Genomic DNA, 19,784 nt, shown 5'->3' with positions numbered 1-19,784 from the left:
AGTGCCAACTGCTTTATTTTTAATTCTATTTTTAAAAAAAATTGTACCAGCAGCACCAGTTTCTTTAAATGAGTGCTGCTTGCGTTTTATTTTCTTATTGTTGGTGTTTAGAAACCCCTGTGGCTTTAATAAGCCTGTTGGAGAAGCCTGTTGGAGAAGACGAGAAGAGGATTCCATCTCTCCCAGGGTGTGAGACTGGGTTGTCTGCCTCTTCTCTTCTGCCCTCCCTGGTCACCATCTGCCTCCCCCAGGACTGCTGTGGAGAGGCTTTGCAGGACTGGGGCTGTAAGGGTGAGTGGGCAGTTTTTCCTGGTTCCACCTGCTGAGCCTACTGCTCAGCCTATATAGGAAGACTGCCAGTGGTGGCGGGCCCACTACCAAAGGGGTGACACCAAAGGGAGTTGCCCCTTTGTGGGAGCCACTTCGGGGGAGAAACGAGGGTGAGGGCTGGACACTTTGTCCAACCATTTGTATAGAGGGAGGCTTTTGTTTAATCAATTTTAGGTTGTGCTGAGGTTGGGTTGAAGCTGTAATGTGTGCGGGTGTGTCTGGAGATGGGGAGTCAGGGAGTGCCTTTGTTGAAGGTGGGGCAGCTATTCCTGTGGTGGTGGGGAATAGAAGAAGAAACGCTGGCAGGTCAGCAGGTTGTTCCAGGGGAAGGGTGGTCAGAAATCTAATAGCTGTCCCCCTTTCCAGCTGTCCTGCCAGCTCTTTGACCTCGGGGAGCACTGCCAACATCCCACATAACCTTACCTTGCTCCTCTGCAATGCCAGGTCGGTCCAAAATAAATCAGAACCCATCCACGATTTGATCATGGATGAAGGGGCCGACCTGATGTGTATTACTGAGACTTGGTTGGGGGAGGCTAGTGGTCCAGTTTGCTCCCAGCTTCTCCCGCCAGGATATGCTGTAGAGGAGCAGGTGAGGGGACGTGGGTGGGGAGGTGGAGTGGCTGTGGTCTATAAGGATAACATCTCCCTTACCAGGGTCCCTGTTAGGGTATCGGACCATATCGAATGTGTGTACTTGAGTTTGGGGACCAGGGATAGATTGGGACTTCTGTTGGTGTACCGATTGCCCCGCTGCCCAACGGAATCCCTTACTGAGCTCACGGACTTCGTCTCGGAACTTGCGTTGGAGTCTCCCAGACTTTTGGTGCTGGGGGACTTCAATGTTCATTTTGGGACCAATTTGTCTGGGGCAGCTCAGGAGTTCATAGCAGCCATGACGACTATGGGCCTATCCCAAGCGGTCTCTGGATCGACGCATATTGCAGGTCACACGCTTGATTTGGTCTTTTATTCTGATCAGGGTGGTGCTCCGTGGGTGGGGACTCCTACGATCTCCCCGTTGTCATGGATGGACCACCATCTGTCTAAGGTTGGACTTACAACCACTTCCCATCTCCGCAGGGGCGGGGGGCCTATTAGAATGGTCCGCCCGGAGAGGTTACTGGATTCAGTAGGATTCCAAGAAGCCTTGGAGGGATTTAATGTTGGCTCCGCTGGTGATCCTGTTGAAGCCCTGGTTGAGAACTGGAACAACTTGCTCACCAGGGCAGTAGACACGATTGCTCCTAAGCATCCCCTCCGACCTACTTCAAAATTGGCCGCTTGGTATACGGAAGATCTACGGGGGCTGAAGCGGCAAGGTAGGTGACTGGAGCGCAAGTGGAGAAAAACTCGACTCGAATCCGACAGATTACGACATGGAGCACATTTAAAGATCTATGCTCAGGCGATACGTGCGGCAAAGAAGCGGTTCTTTTCTGCCCGTATTGCCTCTGCGAGTTCACGTCCGGCAGAGTTGTTCAGGGTTGTCAGGGGACTAGTATCTGCTCCCTCTCTCTTGAACCAGAATTTGGAGGCATCAGTTACCCGCTGTGGTGTGTTTAATGAATTTTTCGCAAACAAAATCTCTCGGATTTGGGCCGACCTAGATGGAGACTCCACAATTAATTTGATGTCTGAACTGGAGGTGTCCGACAACTCCTCTTATATGATTCGGCTGGATCAATTTCAGTTTGTGACTCCTGATGATGTGGACAAGCTGCTTGGAGGGGTGAGGCCTACCACTTGTCCTCTTGATCCTTGTCCAACATGGCTTGTTCTATCTAGCACGGAGGCTGTGGTAGGCGGCCTGGTAGAAATCACAAATGCTTCTCTGAGGGAGGGCAGGATGCCTCCTTGTCTTAATGAGGCAATTATTAGACCTCTTCTAAAGAAGCCTGCGTTAGATCCTTCAGAGTTGAGCAATTATAGACCACTTTCCAATCTCCCATGGCTGGGCAAGGTAATTGAGAGGGTGGTGGCCTCTCAGCTCCAGGCGGTCTTGGAGGAAACTGATTATCTAGACCCATTTCAAACTGGTTTTCGGGCGGGCTATGGGGTGGAGACTACCTTGGTCGGCCTGATGGATGATCTCCGATTGGCAATGGACAGAGGAAGTGTGACTCTGTTGGTCCTCTTGGATCTCTTGGCGGCTTTCGATACTATCGACTATAGTATCCTTCTGGAACGTCTGAGGGGGTTGGGGGTGGGAGGCACTGTTTTACAGTGTTTCCGCTCCTACCTCTCGGACAGATTCCAGATGGTGTCGATTGGAGATTGCTGCTCTTCAAAATCTGAGCTTAAGTATGGTGTTCCTCAAGGCTCCATACTCTCTCCAATGCTTTTTAACATCTACATGAAAGCGCTGGGAGAGATCATCAGGGGATTTGGAGCTGGGTGTTACCAGTATGCTGATGACACCCAGATCTATTTCTCCATGTCAACTTCTTCGGGAGTTGGCATATCCTCCCTAAATGCCTGCCTGGAAGCAGTAATGGGCTGGATGAGGGAGAATAAACTGAAGCTGAATCCAGATAAGACGGAGGTACTTATTGTGCGGGGTCGGAACTCTAGAGATGATTTTGATCTGCCTGTTCTAGACGGGGTCACACTTCCCCAAAAGGAACAGGTTCGCAGTCTGGGAGTACTTCTGGATCAACGTCTCTCCTTGGTTTCTCAGGTTGAGGCGGTGGCCAGGGGTGCCTTCTATCAGCTTCGGCTGATACGACAGCTGCGCCCGTTTCTTGAGATCAGTGACCTCAAAACAGTGGTACATTTGTTGGTAACCTCCAGACTGGACTTCTGTAATGCGTTCTACTTGGGGCTGCCTTTGTACGCAGTCCGGAAACTTCAGTTGGTCCAGAATGCGGCAGCCAGGTTGATCTCTGGGTCATCTTGGAGAGACCACATTACTCCTTTGTTGATGGAGTTAGACTGGCTGCCAGTAGGTTTCCGGGCAAAATACAAAGTGCTAGTTATAACTTATAAAGCCCTAAACGGCTTAGGCCCTGGGTATTTAAGAGAGCGTCTTCTTCGCTATGAGCCCCACCGGCCGCTGAGGTCACTTGAGGAGGTCCGTCTCCAGTTGCCACCAACTCATTTGGTGTCTACACAGAGACAGACCTTCTCGGCTGCTGCCCCGAGACTGTGGAATGCGCTCCCTGCTGAGATACAATCCTCCCCATCTTTGGCAATTTTCAGAAAACACCTGAAAACACATCTCTTCAGCCAGGCTTTCTCAGCTTTTTAAAACTTGTTTTTAAATTGTTCTGATTGTTTAATTGTTGTTTTATGATGTTTTTAATTGTTAATCATTGTTTTATGTTTTATAATTTTTTTGTTTTAATTATTAATTGATTTTAATGGTGTTTTAATGTAAACCGCCCTGAGCCTTTTGGAAGGGCAGTATAAAAGTTTTAATAATAAATAAAATAAATAAATAACTGGAGTGCTGTGCTGATCTCCTTCTCTAATTATTTTAAAATTGTACCAACAGCCCCAGTGGCTTAACTGTGTGCTGCTTGCTACTTACCACCCAACCCACAAAAGAAAAGAGCAAGCGGACAATTTCAAAATTATTTTTAACCTAAACTCCCATATGATCCTTGGGTTTTGGGGAGAAGATTTAATTTTTTTAATTTTTTTTACTGCTTGCCCATTTCTTTTGTGGGTTGGGTAGTAGGTAGCACCCATCATGCCCTACCACCCAAACCACTTTGGTATCCCTAGGACCTACCCATGGGGAACAATGTGGTGATTCGAGTTCCCCATTGTTCCCCATGGGCGAACCACACACATTTTTTCACATTTTTTATTCAATTCGTTGAACTGGCCAGCAATGGCCAGCTGTTTTGATGAATTGATTCAAGTTTTTGCAATTGAATTTGAGGTTGAATCAAATAGCAAAAAATGATTTGTTCACATCTCTAGTCTAAGTTCAAGTCAGAGTTCAAATCCCCATTCAGCCATGAAACTAGCTGGGTGACTCTGGGCCAGTCACTTCTCTCTCAGCCTAACGTACTTCACAGGGTTGTTGTGAGGAGAAACTCAAGTATGTAGTACACTGCTCTGGGTTCCTTGGAGGAAGAGCGGGATATAAATGTAATAATAATAACAACAACAATAATAAGTCCCTTATAAAGCCATTCATGCTAGTGGTCATCACCACATCCCATGGCAGAGAACTGCATAGATTAATTATGCACTGTGTGAAAAAATATTTCCTTTGATCAGTCCTAATTTTCCTGGCAATCAGTTCCAGTTAGTTCCATGGGATGACCCCGGTTCTAGTGTTGTAAGAGAGGGGGAAAAGCTTGTTTCCACACAATGCATTATTTAATAAACCTCTATCATATCTCCCCTTAACTGCCTTTCCCCCTAAACTAAAAAGTCCCAAATGTTGCGGCATTACCTCATATGAATGTGGCAAACAAATGTGTCATACATGTACACTGGTTAGAGAGCTCTGATTGACTGAAGTTCCCTTCTGAGTATACATTTGGTGACAAACTCAAGTTTGGCTCTGTGTAATGTGTGAAAGGGACCTAGGGCTTAGAATATCAAGTCTCAATGTCAACGCAAAGGCACAAGTGGAGTCCTTGTGCTAGACCATCCCCATTTCTACTATGACTGTCCATCTTTCAAAAGAGGAGACAGGATGAGCCCCAGCCACAGCAAATATGCACCGATCATTCAAAATAATTAAGGAAGGCAAATGGGCATGCCTTGCATTCAGCCAAGTATGGGTGTACTGTAAATCTGTGTGAATATTTACATTGCAGTCTGAGTGGAAAACATCATGATATCTCCTAAACTCGAGTACTGCAAATAGTGGTTCTCTAGCCCAGGACTGATTTGTGTCAGGAAAAGTGTGACAACCAAGAGTTGCACCTCCTCCACCAACCCCTTATCAGAGTGGGAGTAATGGGAGTTGTAGTCCACAACACCTAGAACAGGCCACCTCTGCTCTAAGGGGTTGATTAAAAAATAACTTATACTAGGAATATAGGAAGCTGTCATATACCAAGTCAGATCATTGGTCCATCTAGCTCAGAACTGTCTACACCAACTGGCAGCAGCTTCTCTGAAGGTTGCAGGCAAGAGTTTCTCTCTCAGTCCTGTCTTGGAGATGCCAGGGAGGGAACTTGGAGCCTTCTGCATGTAAGCATGCAGGAGCTCTTCCCAGAGCAGCCCCATCCCCTAAGGGGACTATCTTACAATGCTCACATGTAGCCTCCCATTCAAATGAAAACCAGGGTGGACCCTGCTTAGCAAAGAGGACAATTCAAGACCAGCTCTCCTCCCTTGACTTATGAGTCATACCAATGCTTATGTTTGTGATGTAAAAATCCAGAGTAACTGAAACAGGGAATCTATTTACAGGCAGTTTTCAAATTCAACGTGAATATCTAAACTTTCAAATGCCAGTGGTCTTTAGGCAAATATACCATTTTGTAGTAGCCACATCTAACAGCAAAGAAGGAGAGGCTCGGTCTATATACATACTGGGTCACCTGGAGGTCCTGGAAGTCCTGGCTTTCCATCACGTCCTGGAATGCCCTATTTAAAAGAAAGAAAGAAAGAAAGAGAGAAAGAAAGAAAGAAAGAGAGAAAGAAAGAAAGAAAGAAAGAAAGAAAGAAAGAAAGAAAGAAAGAAAGAAAGAAAGAAAGAATACTGAATTTTAGATGCTTTCCTTTGACCAGTGTGATGAAATGAGGGGGGAGAGTAAAATGTGTAGAGCTGTCTGGGTATGAAGGTGGATAAATCGCACACCAAAGTATGGCTGGCAGAGACAAGCCCTGAAGCTGAGTTTGGGAAAAACCCTGGTGGAGAAAAGCAGTTAGAGCAGCTGGAATCACTGGAAAGTGACAGTTGGAACAGATGACAGAGAGGAAGTGTCTGTCACAGAGCCTGGCTGGAAGGCTGGGAAGTAAAGAGAACCAGGTCAGGTTCTGAAGACAGGGCGGGAGCACCGGGAGGGGGAGGATAGGTTAATCAGTTATATGAGCTTGGAAAGGGAACTGCTGAAGAGCCAAGAAGTCATGAAGGTGCTGGTTTTGCCTGAAGGGGACATAACAATACTGTAACAACAATCCTGTAACTAAGCAAGGAAGCAACCCTATTTTCTAAGCAGAGAATCAAGTGACTTCCAGAATTTGTTATTAATACACTTTTTATTCAGCTTTAAAGAAACTGAGAGTGATTTTGTCCCTGACTCCCAACACCTACAACAGCCAGTGTGGTGCAGTAGTTAAGAGTGTTGGACTAGGACTGGGGAGACCTGAGTTCAAATCCCCACTCAGCTATGAAGCTCACTGGGTGACTCTGGGCCAGTCATGTATCTCTCAGCCTAACCTACCTCACAGGGTTGTTGTGGGGATAAACATAACCATGTTTATTGCCTGAAGTGGATATAACAATACTATAACAACAATCCTGTAACTAAGTAAGCAAGCAACCAACCCTACTTTCTAAGTAGGGAATCAAGTGACTTTCAGAATTTGTTATTAATAAATAACAAATTTATTATTTGTTATCTGGGCTCCTTGGAGGAAGAGTGGATATAAATGTCAAACGAATAAACAAACAAATAAATACTATGCTTCTAATACAGAAGATCCATACTTATGCAGATCCTATTTATACAGAGACCTCATTAAGGTGACAGTGAAGAAAGGTAACACTGGGATAAATAGAAAAGGCTTTAAATAAACATTAACAAGAACTAGAAAAAAACACCACCACCACCACCCAAAAAATACAAACCACCACAACCCCTCTCATACAACAAAGAACATGTTTTGCCACTACAGTATTTATAGAGTGAGCACTTACATCAACACCTGGGGCTCCTGGAGTCCCTGGCAATCCCGGAGGTCCTCTTGGGCCCTACCAAAAAAACAAAACAAAACAAAACAAAAAACACCCATTGAGGCATCAAGAAATAGCTGCAGATGAAAAACATAAACAGCATTCATCCATACTTCCCAATATATATCTTACCAGGAATCCTGGTTCCCCAGGAGGCCCTTTAAGACCCTGTAAAAGAGAGAGAGAGAGAGAAGGTAGTTTTCCTTGTATATGTGTTTTCTCTAAATAGCTGCAACAACTAAACCATCCTCTGTTACCTACTCTGTAACTGGAATGTGTGCTCTCTTCCCTAGCGCTCTACTGGGGGTAAAACTAACAACCCTCAACACTCACAGCATCTGTTTCCAAAGTTACACCATTGTTCTATGAATAATCCAAATCTTCTGGATGAATTTTGGATTAATTTAGAAAAACATCATAGTTATATTGTTATGAAGTTTATTGTTGTCATTAAATTTAAAGAAAAGGTCCATCTTGTTCCACAAAATAGAAATCGGCACAATTATTCTGAAGAGATACAACTGAACATTTTCAAATGTCAATAAAATAGCACTTTTAAATAAAACTTTTGTTCCCAAACCATTTGTTTCCAAAGTTGTATTTGAATTTACAGTAATATATTTTGATGTTTTCGAAGAGCTGTGCCCTGCACTTCTAATCTGAACAAACTGGAAGAAAATCAGTTTGAGCTGCTTTCAGCTTATTGAGTCTGCACACTGTCTTTATAGCTCATTTCATGACTATGATCATTAGAGTATATACCTTTCTTTTATCTCATGAAGACTTCCGAGAAGTGGAATGAAATAGATTGAAAATAAAATTCTTGTTGGCCCTCTTTAAAACCAAACTTTGCAGTTAAACTGTTGACCATCCCCCCTGTTTATAATATTAAGTACACAGGAAATGTTGAAGGGCAGGAGCCATGCAGTGGAGGAGAGTGAAATGGAATATCAAAGATCCTCAGTAGATCTTGTTCTACTTGAAGTGTGTAGGAAGGAGAACATTCCCCAGCTATCATATACTGGTCACAAGACTCCACAAGCTACAGCTGTAGTCTTCTCACGGCAGGAACAGAATTATTTTAATTTTTTGTTGACCTTGCTCTATCCTGAAAATTGGGGCAAGAAACCAGATTTTAAAACAAAATAGTGACTGACATGCTGCACAATCCAATACTGGTGCTTCCAACCTGCCAATGCTACTGAAGATGAGAAGGGCAATCCTGTTGGTGTTGTGGAGGTGGGCAGTGTTCCCTCTAACAGGGATTCCCAGATGTTGTTGACTACATAATCCCCAAGCAAAGGCTATTGCAGCTGTGGATTCTGGGAGTTATAGGCAACAACATCTGGGAATCCCTGATAGAGGAAACACTGGAGGTGGGCAATTGTTCAATGTCTTAAAACAGTGCATGGGCACTTGTGTTGTACTATTCTCACAACTGAATTGTGGCATTGTATTGTGCAGCATGTCGGCCACTAATTATAGAATTACAAGTGAAATCTTGCTAAAAGATAAAATACTGTAAGCTATTTTAAGTTAAAAACAAACTGCCAGGTGATGTGTTAATTCTGGCTATTGAAAGCCAGTTCCAATAAGGGGTTCACATAGAGTTACCAACAGATGGTGTGGGTCCTATTCTGATGATTCATCAGAAGAAGTGTGTAGTAAAGGGGATGTTCCAAGCCAATTTTATAGAGTACAGTGGGAGAGTGGAGAGGAGTAACAACATTTAGCATTTATATGAGAGTTTTTGAGTGTTCAAAGCATTCATATATTCTTGTAGTCCTTACTACAATTCTGTAAGGGTCGGTCTGTGTTTATCATCTCTGTTGCACCTGAAGGGCTGAGACAAAGAGAGGGTAGCTTTCCTAGTGAGTTCATTGTAAAACAACAACAAAATTTCAACTGTGAAACTGATCTAAACTTCAGCCCAAGCTACAGGAAGTGGCACCAGCCCTTTCCCAACTCCTTTCCATCTTTGTGCCCCCAACAGGCAATCTCCTGCTGAAGTGGGTAGCCTGGGTCCTCCTCCTCATCCCCTGGTTAATCTACCAGCTTCCTTAAGCTATGGAGGGGAGGAACTTGGGCCAGGCTCCACCTAGAAGTCCCGGGTGTGACGTCTGAGGTTATTTGGCCCAGCTAGGATCTCCGTCCTCCCAGCCTTCCCACTAAGCTGGTGGTTGTCAGGTGCTGACTCAGCAGGATTCCCCTCATCTCCTCCTCCTGCTGGTGGGCCCTCTGACCTCACCCCAGAGATGGCTCTCAAAGAGTTTTCACTAAAGCCTGGCACAAGTGTTATACAAATTGGTCTCTATACTTACAGGAGAACCTTGGATTCCAATCCCTATTGGACCCATTTCTCCAGGAGGTCCTTGTACCCCAGGTAGCCCTCTTTCACCCTGATGAAGGAACATATCTTTGTTTAAGCATCTTTAAAAGTATACATTACTCAAGCCACATTACTCAAGCTGTTTAAAGATAAGAATTGCAACATATATTCCCTACCTTAGGCCCTCGTGGACCTGCTGTTCCAGGAGTGCCTGCTGGTCCCTAAAATGCAATAAAAATTTGACCTTGAAAGGAAATGTCCAGGGTTGTGTCCCCCCGCCCCCGCCTTTTCAGTGAATTTTACACTTGTTATTAAGAATTCCTAAACCCAAAAGGGGAAAAAGTACTGCATAAACTAAACCTGCCACAATCACATTTGTTTAGTTTCAAAAATAATACTTGTAGGATTATGGGTATGCATTGGGAAGAAGGATAAGCCATAAAAGGCATGATCTAACAAAGACTGGAAGAAACAAAGCCGAAGTAGTCCCATGCTGCCGCTCCTCCTGCTCCTACCACTACAAATATTTATATACTGCTTACCAACACAAATTCTCAAAGTTGTTTACACAGAAAAATAAACAATGAATAAATAAGATGGTCCCCTGTACAAAAAGTGCTCACAGTCTTAAGACTTAAGCTCTCCCTGCTAAAATTTGAGAATCACCACTTAAAAGGGTGTCCCTTTGCTTTGTTAAAAAATGTTAAATGCTGACTGCTCAAGCCATCCTACTCCGCTCTTGGGGCAGAGAGCAGAGTAGCCCCTCGGCTTTTTTTTTTGCTGCTGTTATGGGCATGTGGCATGATGGTTTTGAATTATGCAAGTTGTTGTTTTTTCTAATTTACTGCTTTTATATCTCACTTTTCTTCTGCAGAAAAGGCAGTATACATAGTGTTACTGTCTCCCATCAAGGCACTGATCAGATCCAGACGTGCTTAGCTTCAGCACAGTTGTCATATCATATGCCTCTAGACCCTGCCCTGGGAATTTATACTTGGGAAGCTCATGTGTGGGAGGCCCTGCTCTGGGACAGGTGCTGGTTTTGATATCTCATGGTTACTCATGTGATCTAAATCTATGACACTTACTGGTTTTCCCGGAAGGCTTGATCCTGGAGACCCCGTGTCACCTTTAGAACCTGGAGGTCCTGGAGGTCCTACAATTCCACCAGAGTCACCCTATGCAGTATATATGAAAATAATGCTAATTTCATATAAATAAGTCAATCAGAAGTGCCTAACAGACATTTTTATAACTTCACTATTCTGGTCTTGCATTCACACTTGTTAGGAGTCATGCCTCCCAGTCAGTGCCCCACTAGACTTTTTACCTCCACACCCAACACTGATTATTAATCTACTTTTAAAATTTTCATTTTAAAAAAATATCCCCAATGCAGCAACTCCTTCAGAATTGATGCTGTACTGCAGTAATCATCACTGTTTTTGCAGCAGGGGCTGCAAAAGAAAAGCCACTGAGAGGGATTATTGCACACAGAGAGGGGAGGAAAGTGGCAGTGGCCCTGGCTGCAATGGCCAGGGGTGTGAGACCGAAAGCACGCAGGGGAGGAGGAGGAGAAGGGGAGAGAGCACATTGGCCAGTGCGGCGGCAACAGCAGTAGTGTGGCAGCAGGGGAAAGAGAGAGAAAGAGAGAGAGAGAGAGAGAGAGAGGGTGCTTGCTCCCCTCCTTCCCTGCGTGCTCTCTCTTGCGGCTGCTGTCACCACCTCACTTGCCCACGCTCTCTCTCTTGCTCCCCTCAGGGAAGGAGGGAAGCGAGAGAAAGGGGGGGGGGTCAGTGCGGTGGTGGCATAGTGGCATGGGGGAGAGAGAAAACACATAGGGGGACAGGAGGAGAGGGAGAACAGAGAGAGTATGGGCCAGTGCAGTGGTGGTGGCACAGAGAGAGAACACAAGTGGTTTGGCCAACAGGGTAGGCCAGGGGCCACTACTGGGGTCTGTGCAGGCCTCCAGGGGCCCATGTGTCATGCAACAAAGAACAGTGCAGTACTGGATATACTCCCGGTAGCCTCAGTTTTCTTATATTGTGCACTATTATATCGTTCATATGCAGTGCTAAATCAATGAGATAATTGTTGTTTATCAAATGTTCATTTCAGTTTATTCTACAGATGCATATTGTTTGCACAGACAAACCTGCAGGAATAGGAAAATTGGTCTAAACTGTGAATTATTATTCTCTTCAGCAAACAGAAAGCAATTTCATACAATGAACAAACATTTTTTGCACTCCTCTTGCATGACCACCAGGCATGTGCCAACTCTAGGGGCTCTTTCTTAACCTTTGGTGGAAGATAGTATCTAACAGCCAGACTCATGAGTAGTCCCATCAAAATTAATGGGATAAATTAATTGCAATGAACTACTCATGAGTAACTTAATCTGAATGCCAACCATGAGTTCTACCTAGACCAAGAAGAAAAAGCTGTCATTCAGCCTGAACCTGTAGCCCAAGTCTGAGAAACCACTAAATAAAAAGGCTGAGTTCAGCAGTAAGCAGAGGCGTATCTAGGGAAAATAGCGCCTAGGGCAAGCACTGAAATTGCGCCCCCTGTTCAAACACCTGACACCCATCTTTTCAGATAGCTTTACCATAATATCAGCTGAAAAATACAAGTCAAGCTCGTTAATCTTTTAATATTTTAAAAACTATTTAGCAGTGGATGTAGCCAGACCAAAAAATGCTGGAAAACTACAAATTTCAGTCTGCTGGGGCTCATGAAATACCCAAATACTATGTGGAGGTGTACTTGGAAAACTAGTGCCTGTCTAATTCTCTACTATGCATTGTAGCATCACTGTTACATAAGTTTTAAAAATAAATGGAGAATTTGACTTTTCCCAGATACTCTGGAAATAATTAAAGGATATGCAGAGTAAACTGTGTCACTGCTAGGAATATGTTCTAGTATTTCAGAAAGACAGTTACATTGAGAGAAAGAGAGCAAGAGACTCCCAGTGGGTCTTAATACTAAGGATTTCACACTGATTGAAAGACAAACTCACCATTAATAGCCATATTATTAAGACATCACATTTAACTCACTTATCACAAGAAGCAAAGTAAGAGCAACTGAATACAATCCTAGCTCATAAGTCTGGCATGGCCTAGGGCCATTTGAGCATGCGCAATGGCCATTTTGTTTTCAGCGGCCATTTAAAAAAAATTAAGTTTAAGAAATGGCGCCCCCTTCAAGTGGCGCCCGGGACATGTGCCCTGCCTGCGCTAACCTAGATACGCCCCTGGCAGTAAGCCATACGTTTCAGAGGGGAACGATATAAAACACAAATACATCAGAGGCAGCTAGATTCAAAGTAGCCTTGTAAGTCTTTCTCTTTCACCTAATTTGTGAGAATTTGTAACTATAATATGCATTTACTTAATCTATAATTAAAAACACAATACCTTTTCTCCTTTAATCCCTGGTTTTCCAGGTATTCCATGTTCTCCCGATAAGCCCTAGTTCATTAAAAAGACATTATCACTTTTGTCTTCTCTTTCCTTGGATTTATATATCATTGAGTCAGTTGAAGAGCTTTAATTCTGACTAGCAAAAGCCAATGATGGATGTTACTCTTACCTTGCAATAGCAGGTTCAGTAATTCTCAGTAAAAAGTGAAACATCCATCCCAGTATTAAAAATTGCTTACATTCCATAGGATAGAACCTCCTGCTGATGGATGGTTTAGAAAAACTGAAGGTATCTATAACCAGAAAAGCACAGGCCCATCTAAAATCTTGAAATTAATAAAAAAAAATTTTACGCTTTTGCAGGGGGAGGTGGGCTGGAATCCTGGATTTGCATGGCTCCATTATAATATGTGCTTTTACATATTGGTAATATGTACTTTCGTTTATTAAAATGTTATGAAAGCATATATTATTTACTTGTTGTCAGTTCATTCTTCTCTGTCTTCTCTCAAAGCATGAAAGATCAGTTTTTAAAACTAATCTAGTTAGTTTTACATTGTTCAAATAATGCAATTGAGATAATTGCAATGCTAATATTTGTGTGTGTGTGTGTGTGTGTGTGTGTGTGGCCACTTTTGCAGTTTTGTCTGAGAGATAATAGCTTCAGCATGATGGCTATGAGTTTTATTATTTGTTCTTGCTGTCTTTGTACCAATTTCCTCAAGTGCAAGGGCATGAAAAACAAAATAAGCTAGATTCCACCTAAACAGATGGGGCATTTTGAATAGAGTTCTACACTGTTAGGTTTAAAATTCACTATAGATGAGACAACTCTAGAATAAATTCTCATGAAGAAAAGCATAGAATTGCAAAGCCTTGTGGCTGTTAAAATTAATTGTATTCAAGGAGGTGGTACAACTCTATGTGCCTGAGGTTTATTTCACAGCAAATGGCAGAGCTTGTCAGAAAAGAATATTTCGTGCATTCAAGTAAACTATTATAAGTGAATTCATGAGAAAAAACCAAATTCTTTCGCTCGGAAAATACATGGAAAGACACGTCCCTTTTACTTTTATTTAGAAAGTGAAACTGTTATACTTTTTATCACACAGAATGACTACATTTACATATGAATAGGAACATTGAAGCTGCTGTTCTTTTTGATTTGCTGTGCTGTGCTCTGCATGCACATTTAAGAGAAACACCTGTATGTTTCAATTTTGAATGATGTTTTTGGTTGTTCTTTTAAATGAAGCATGTCACATGAGTGGAGAATACTGGCTGCTTTTCAGAAACAGAACTAATAATTATGTTGAGAATGGCTGAATGTGAGTTGAATTTCTCCTACAACCACAAAAATCACCCTGGTTGTAAGGAGAGTTCAGTGGCATGAGTAAATACTACTCAATTATCCACCTTAAAATCAATGGTGGGGTAAATCCAGCAGCAGAATGTCCTCTATTCGGGCTTCCTACTGTTTTATTGATATGAAAAAAATGGAGTAGATGAAGTGTTTCCTGACAATGTCTACCTTCCCGATATACAAGATGAAGGCCACAAGGAACATGAAAGGGTTTGTATGCTTGTGCGGAGAGTGTGATGACATATCAATTACCCTCAGCAAAAGTTCCCCTATGGAAAATAAGAGCCATCAAAGATACAAAGAAAATGTAAATAGCATACTTCTGCCATGTGCAAGAATTCCGGCAATGTGAAACAATTTGCATTTTTACAGTATTTTTCAATCAAGACATCAGCGTGCTTAGTATGTCCATGGATAGCCACTTTAGGAATATGTAGCATCACTATGTTTATTAACAGGGTCCTTGGGCTTGAATACAACAGGTATGAAGGTGCAGCAGTGTGGAGGGTCTAAGTTACAGTGATCGTCACTATTTTTCAAGTGGGGGCGACTTTGGGGGAAAACCCTTCAATGTGAGAGCCATTTTGCACCATGCTAACCACTACACAGTCTGACTGCATGGTCCTCAGTGCTGGAAGGGACCTTTAAGAGAGACGGAGTCTTCTCTTAAGAGCTCTGTGGGGGAAGCACAGGAAATGGAATCACAAGGTTGATGGGAGCTACTGCTGGCTCCCAAGTCTTACAATGAAGAATGCTGGTCTATTAGATTTGAGCAACAGAACAGAGACTGGAGCATTGGTTCACTTACCATGAAGGCTTCTTCTGGTTGCTGCAGTCAAGGCCATCTCGATAGGTTATCCCCCTCACGTGCTCCAGGGCAGGACTATTTTAATTAGCTGAAAGATAGAAGTCTCTGGAGCCTGAGGGAGATGACACCGCCTAGTTCTTACAGGCCAAGTTAGAAAATAAAGACTGACCTATATTTCCAACAACAGATTAAGCAACATGGAGTAAATCATAGTAAATTCGAATAGACAGGTGAGTTGGGTGGACAAACGATACTGAAGAGCCCTTGCCAGCTGGAAGAGTGATCTAATTCCAGCATTCGTACTAGATGAGTAAAACAAAACAGCGACCCCCCACCCCAGGAGCAACCCAAGAGCGTCTAGCTGGGAGGGCCGAGATGGCCTTGACCGCAGCAACCAGAAGAAGCCTTCACAGTAAGTGAACCAATGCTCCATTCTTGGTTGCTGCAATCAAGGCCATCTTGATGGGACATAGCAAAGCCTGTACATCGCCAGGGAGGGATGCACTCTTGGCCGCTCCTGTAGAAGCACCCTCAGAGAACTCGTCTACCAAAAGCCGCCTAGGTGGAGGCATAATGTCCACTTTAAAATGCTGAGTGAACGTAGATGGATTATTCCAGGTTGCAGCCCTACAGGTTTCCTGGACTGGTGTATTGGTTGAAAAAAGGTTGCTGAGGTTGCTGCCGCCCTTGTTGAGTGGGCCGTGATATATATGGGAGGCCGAATGTATTGTGTTTAGTACGCTGGAGCGATACATGCGCTAATCCATCTGGCAATAGCTGGAGAAGGCACTGCCTCGCCTATAGATCCTGGTAGAAGGAAACAGACAGAGAGTCCGTTTTACAGAATGAGACTGAACTGCTGATATAGGTCCAATTTGTGCCATCGTTACACCTGAGAGTGTTTTGGATGTAGATGGACCTTGGTCTTTAGGACGTCAAGAGAAAGATCAAAGTCAGAGGAATATCCTTCCTCTGTAAGGCCAACAGTGAGGATTCCACTGTATTAGGGAGTCTGCTAACCTCTGGTCGTCTGCCCGGTAAATCTCATGCCCGGGTAGGGAACTGGACAAGTGCACAGCTGACGTTCTGAGGGAGAGGTCGGCAGGTAGCACCCATGAGGAACGACAACACTCTGCCTACCTTAGGCTAGGCTGCAAGCAGTACAACAATTCTCTAGGATTAGTTGGGTGTGGCTGGGTGAGGGGAGGAGGGAGTTTCACCCCAGAAGAACAGCTAGGCGAGAATGTTAAGATAACTGGAGAGAGTCCAGAGGTTATAAGCCTGTGAGAGGTTATGATTCTGTGGCAATATATCCCATGATGGGAATAGTGGTATTCACAAAAACAGTGGTATTGATCGAGGTGCTGCCCCTGTGCCATCATCTCATGGCTAAGATGGTTTTGTATGGAGAGAGACTGTCAACAGGCTAGATCGAGATAGAATAAGTCGACTGTACGATTGGTGCTTACCATGTCACTACCTGTAATGGGGGTCCCACTAGAGATTAAAACAATGGGTCATATCCTTACTGCCCGGAGGGAGTCTTGATATTTCTATTGGAAGCTGGAAATGAGCTCCCCTAGGAACCATGGCTGTGACATGACCCTGGAGAGGGTATTTAAGATGGGAATGGGGAGGCCAATGTGGCCCTGGTTACTACTAGGCCATGCAATGGACCTGGTTACACGTCTCTCGCTACATAGGAGGCAGACCTCAAAGGTCTAGGGCTCATGTTGCCGAGTGGCTGGACAATGGCTCATGACCTTATTTGAAACTGAGGTTTGCCATGTGATGTGCTGGAGAATTTGTGAGAGCCCATGTGGACTATGCAGTACTGGGCAGGCGGTATGTCACTAAAGATTAGTATGGCCCTCTTGGTTGCTACCTCATATGGGATTGTTGAGCCAGGGAGTGGAGATCTGAGGAAAAGTGTATTTTGTTTTAGGGGTAGTACGATATATCTCCCCTTTCACCAATTTTGTGTTTGGAAATGAGGTATACTACTCTCAGGGGTGTGTCCTCACACATGTGACCGGGGATGTTGACATGCCTGAGGCCTTCCTCTGTTGGGAGTGGCAGCTACACTTGCATGCCAGCACTTGACCCAGGTGGGAAACCTGGGTGAGACTGTGGACCTGTAGTTCTACCATGGTTGGAGGAGGCTGTCCACTTCTGTGTCACTGTTAATTTGGCAGTGTTCGCATTGTATATTATTAACTGTGGGACATCCGGAAGGGTGAACAGAGCCAGAAGGGCTGTCCATGTGAACGTCCTCCCCTGCTAGCCGGAGGCAGATGGAGCTATCCTTAGGGACTTCATTCGTAGGTGGCATCTATCCAGGTAGTCTCTTTGAACTGCCTCAATGCTACCCCAGAAATCCAGAGCCAGGAGGGTGAAAAAATCAGCCTCCTAAGGAGGTATGACTCTAGGCTCCATGCAGCCAACCTATGAGAGGCTAGCGTGGGGCCTTGGGATGGGAGAATGGGAAGAGGCAAGGCTATCAGTGCCTGTGGTAGTAGGCCTTATTAAGGTTCAAATTAGATGCATGAGAGCAGCAAAGATAGTATGAACATGTTCCCCAATAATGAGACATTAAAGGTAGAGTAGAAGTACAGCAGAGGATCCTATGTCTCATGAGAGGGCATGTGACCTCTAGCTAGATGCCTGTCTTTAGTAAGATATATAAATAAGCACCTCCCTGAGGTAAGTTCCCTCATCGGAAGAGGGCGTACTTAGTGATAAGAGAGCCACCTCAGTAGTGTAAATGAAAGGGATTTTGAACCTTACCGAAGCCCCTGAGAACCAGTTGCAGGGGGGCAACAGCAGGAGAGAGGGCATGCCCCCTACTCCTGCCTGTGGCTTCCAGCGGCATCTGGTGGGCCACTGTGTGAAACAGGATGCTGGACTAGCTGGGCTTTAGGCCTGATCCAGCAGGGCTGTTCTTATGTTCTTAAGAGGTTGCAAGGTGGTAAAGATGAGACCTGTTCCCTTCTGGACTTTGGGATCTATTTGAGGCCAGGGCTCTCCCAGAAAGTTAATTTTATGTTCTACTGGTCTGGAGACATAGAATGAATAATTGGCACTCACCTGAAAGGTCATTCTCCTCAGAATACAGGTTGCATCATTCGCGGATAAAACTCTCTTGTGAGGGAGAATATTAGTTTCCCTGGAAGTTCATTTGAACGAAAAATTAATTATGTCCTTTAGTGAATTGGAGCTGGACTAGATGGGCCATGGGCCTGATCTAGCATGGCTGTTCCTGTGCTGTTACAGAAGCTACAGTCACAGACCTTGTTGTGCACCACCCAGAGCCTTGGAAATGGATGGAAGTTATGGAAATGCAACAAAAAATAATAAAATAATCAATAATCCTGTGGTCTCCCATTCAAATGCAAGCAGGGCTGATCCTGCTCTGCAGATGAAAGCATCCTCGCTTGCCCCAATGTAACCAGTCTTTCTGGTCATAAGGATTTTGAAATATAATAAATTTGTTAGTGTCTCATATGAAGTGTAGCGTAAACACATATAATAGTAGCAGAAGTGGCATGGACATGGTTATAAGGCTGTGACTCAGCCCCTAAGCGAGGAAAATTCCGCAGAAACGAGGGATGCCATATAGATGGCCCGAGGAGCATCTTTCCTCAATTGTGCTGAGGCTCTGATTCGGCTCTCCAGCAGGAAGAAGGGCTCTAAGGCCTCTGTCTGCCGTTTTTCCTCCCTGTATGTTGCCTCATGCCAAGTCTCACAGCCCAAGGGCAGGAGACTGGCTGAGACCTCATCCTGCGGCCTGCATGTTGCCTTATGCCAAGGCTCGAGGCCCGAGGGCGGGAGACTGGCTGTGACTTCGGCCTGCTGGACGGCTCTCTGAAAGCCAGCAAGGACGCGACTGGTGGTGGAGATCCGGGCGCTCTTGTGTCCCTAGGGAACACACTCCTCGTTCTCCTTGCAGGAACAGAGAGATTACAGGCGTTCCTGCATGCTCGCTACAGTTAGAGAAAGTAGGAGAGAGGAAGAGGAGAGAGGATTGAGGGATCGAAGTGGAGTAAAGGATAAACAAGAAGGTTTAATGGAAATCAGGTATAAGAAATAGCAAGGGAAGATCGGAGAGAAGAGAACGTCTGCCTGGAGCAACGCAGGACTGTAAGAACTGGGTGGGGTCATCCCCCTCAGGCTCTAGAGGCTTCTATCTTTCAGCTAATTAACATAGTCCTGCCCTGGAGCACATGAGGGGGATAACCCACCGAGATGGCCTTGACTGCAGCAACCAAGAAAGGTACATTCTAATTATTCTGTTGAAATACAGGTCACAATAAACTATTGGAAATCCTAGATAAACGTCCAAGGCTGAAACAGAAGCTTACTGTGAAACCAAACAGTAAACAACACTATTGTATTTGTCAAGTTAGTGTATTTGCTAGGGATGTAGCTATAATTGAGCAGATGGGTTCAAAGAACCCAGGTCTCCCAGCTTCTGAGGGACCCCCCAGCTCCACCCCTTCCTATTTTCTTCATAGGAACATAGGAAGCTGCCATATACTGAGTCAGACGGTTGGTCTACCTAGCTCAGTATTGTCTACACAGACTGGCAGTGGCTTCTCCAAGGTTGCAGGCAGGAATCAATCTCAGCCTATCTTGGAGAAGCCAGGGAGGGA

At 44.5% G+C, this 19,784-nt stretch overlaps 1 protein-coding gene across 14 annotated transcripts in view; it reads right to left on the bottom strand.

Moving 5' to 3' along the window:
• COL19A1 (collagen type XIX alpha 1 chain) overlaps window positions 1-19,784 on the bottom strand; it is a 404,037-nt gene that overhangs the window by 82,015 nt on the left and 302,238 nt on the right. For all 14 annotated transcript variants that reach the window (XR_008314075.1, XM_053286727.1, XM_053286726.1 and 11 more), the window contains 7 exons: window positions 12,956-13,009; window positions 10,619-10,708; window positions 9,707-9,751; window positions 9,523-9,600; window positions 7,334-7,369; window positions 7,166-7,219; window positions 5,836-5,889 (listed from right to left, as the gene is read on the bottom strand). Coding sequence is in view for 13 of the 14 variants with exons in the window: in XM_053286727.1 (XP_053142702.1) it covers window positions 5,836-5,889; window positions 7,166-7,219; window positions 7,334-7,369; window positions 9,523-9,600; window positions 9,707-9,751; window positions 10,619-10,708; window positions 12,956-13,009 (411 nt within the window). In the remaining variant the exon portion in view is untranslated. The remainder of the gene's footprint in view (window positions 1-5,835; window positions 5,890-7,165; window positions 7,220-7,333; window positions 7,370-9,522; window positions 9,601-9,706; window positions 9,752-10,618; window positions 10,709-12,955; window positions 13,010-19,784) is intronic.

This window comes from Hemicordylus capensis, chromosome 1, assembly GCF_027244095.1.
Source record: "Hemicordylus capensis ecotype Gifberg chromosome 1, rHemCap1.1.pri, whole genome shotgun sequence".
Taxonomy (NCBI): Eukaryota; Metazoa; Chordata; class Lepidosauria; order Squamata; family Cordylidae; genus Hemicordylus; species Hemicordylus capensis.
This window is presented reverse-complemented; position numbering and strand designations above follow the sequence as displayed.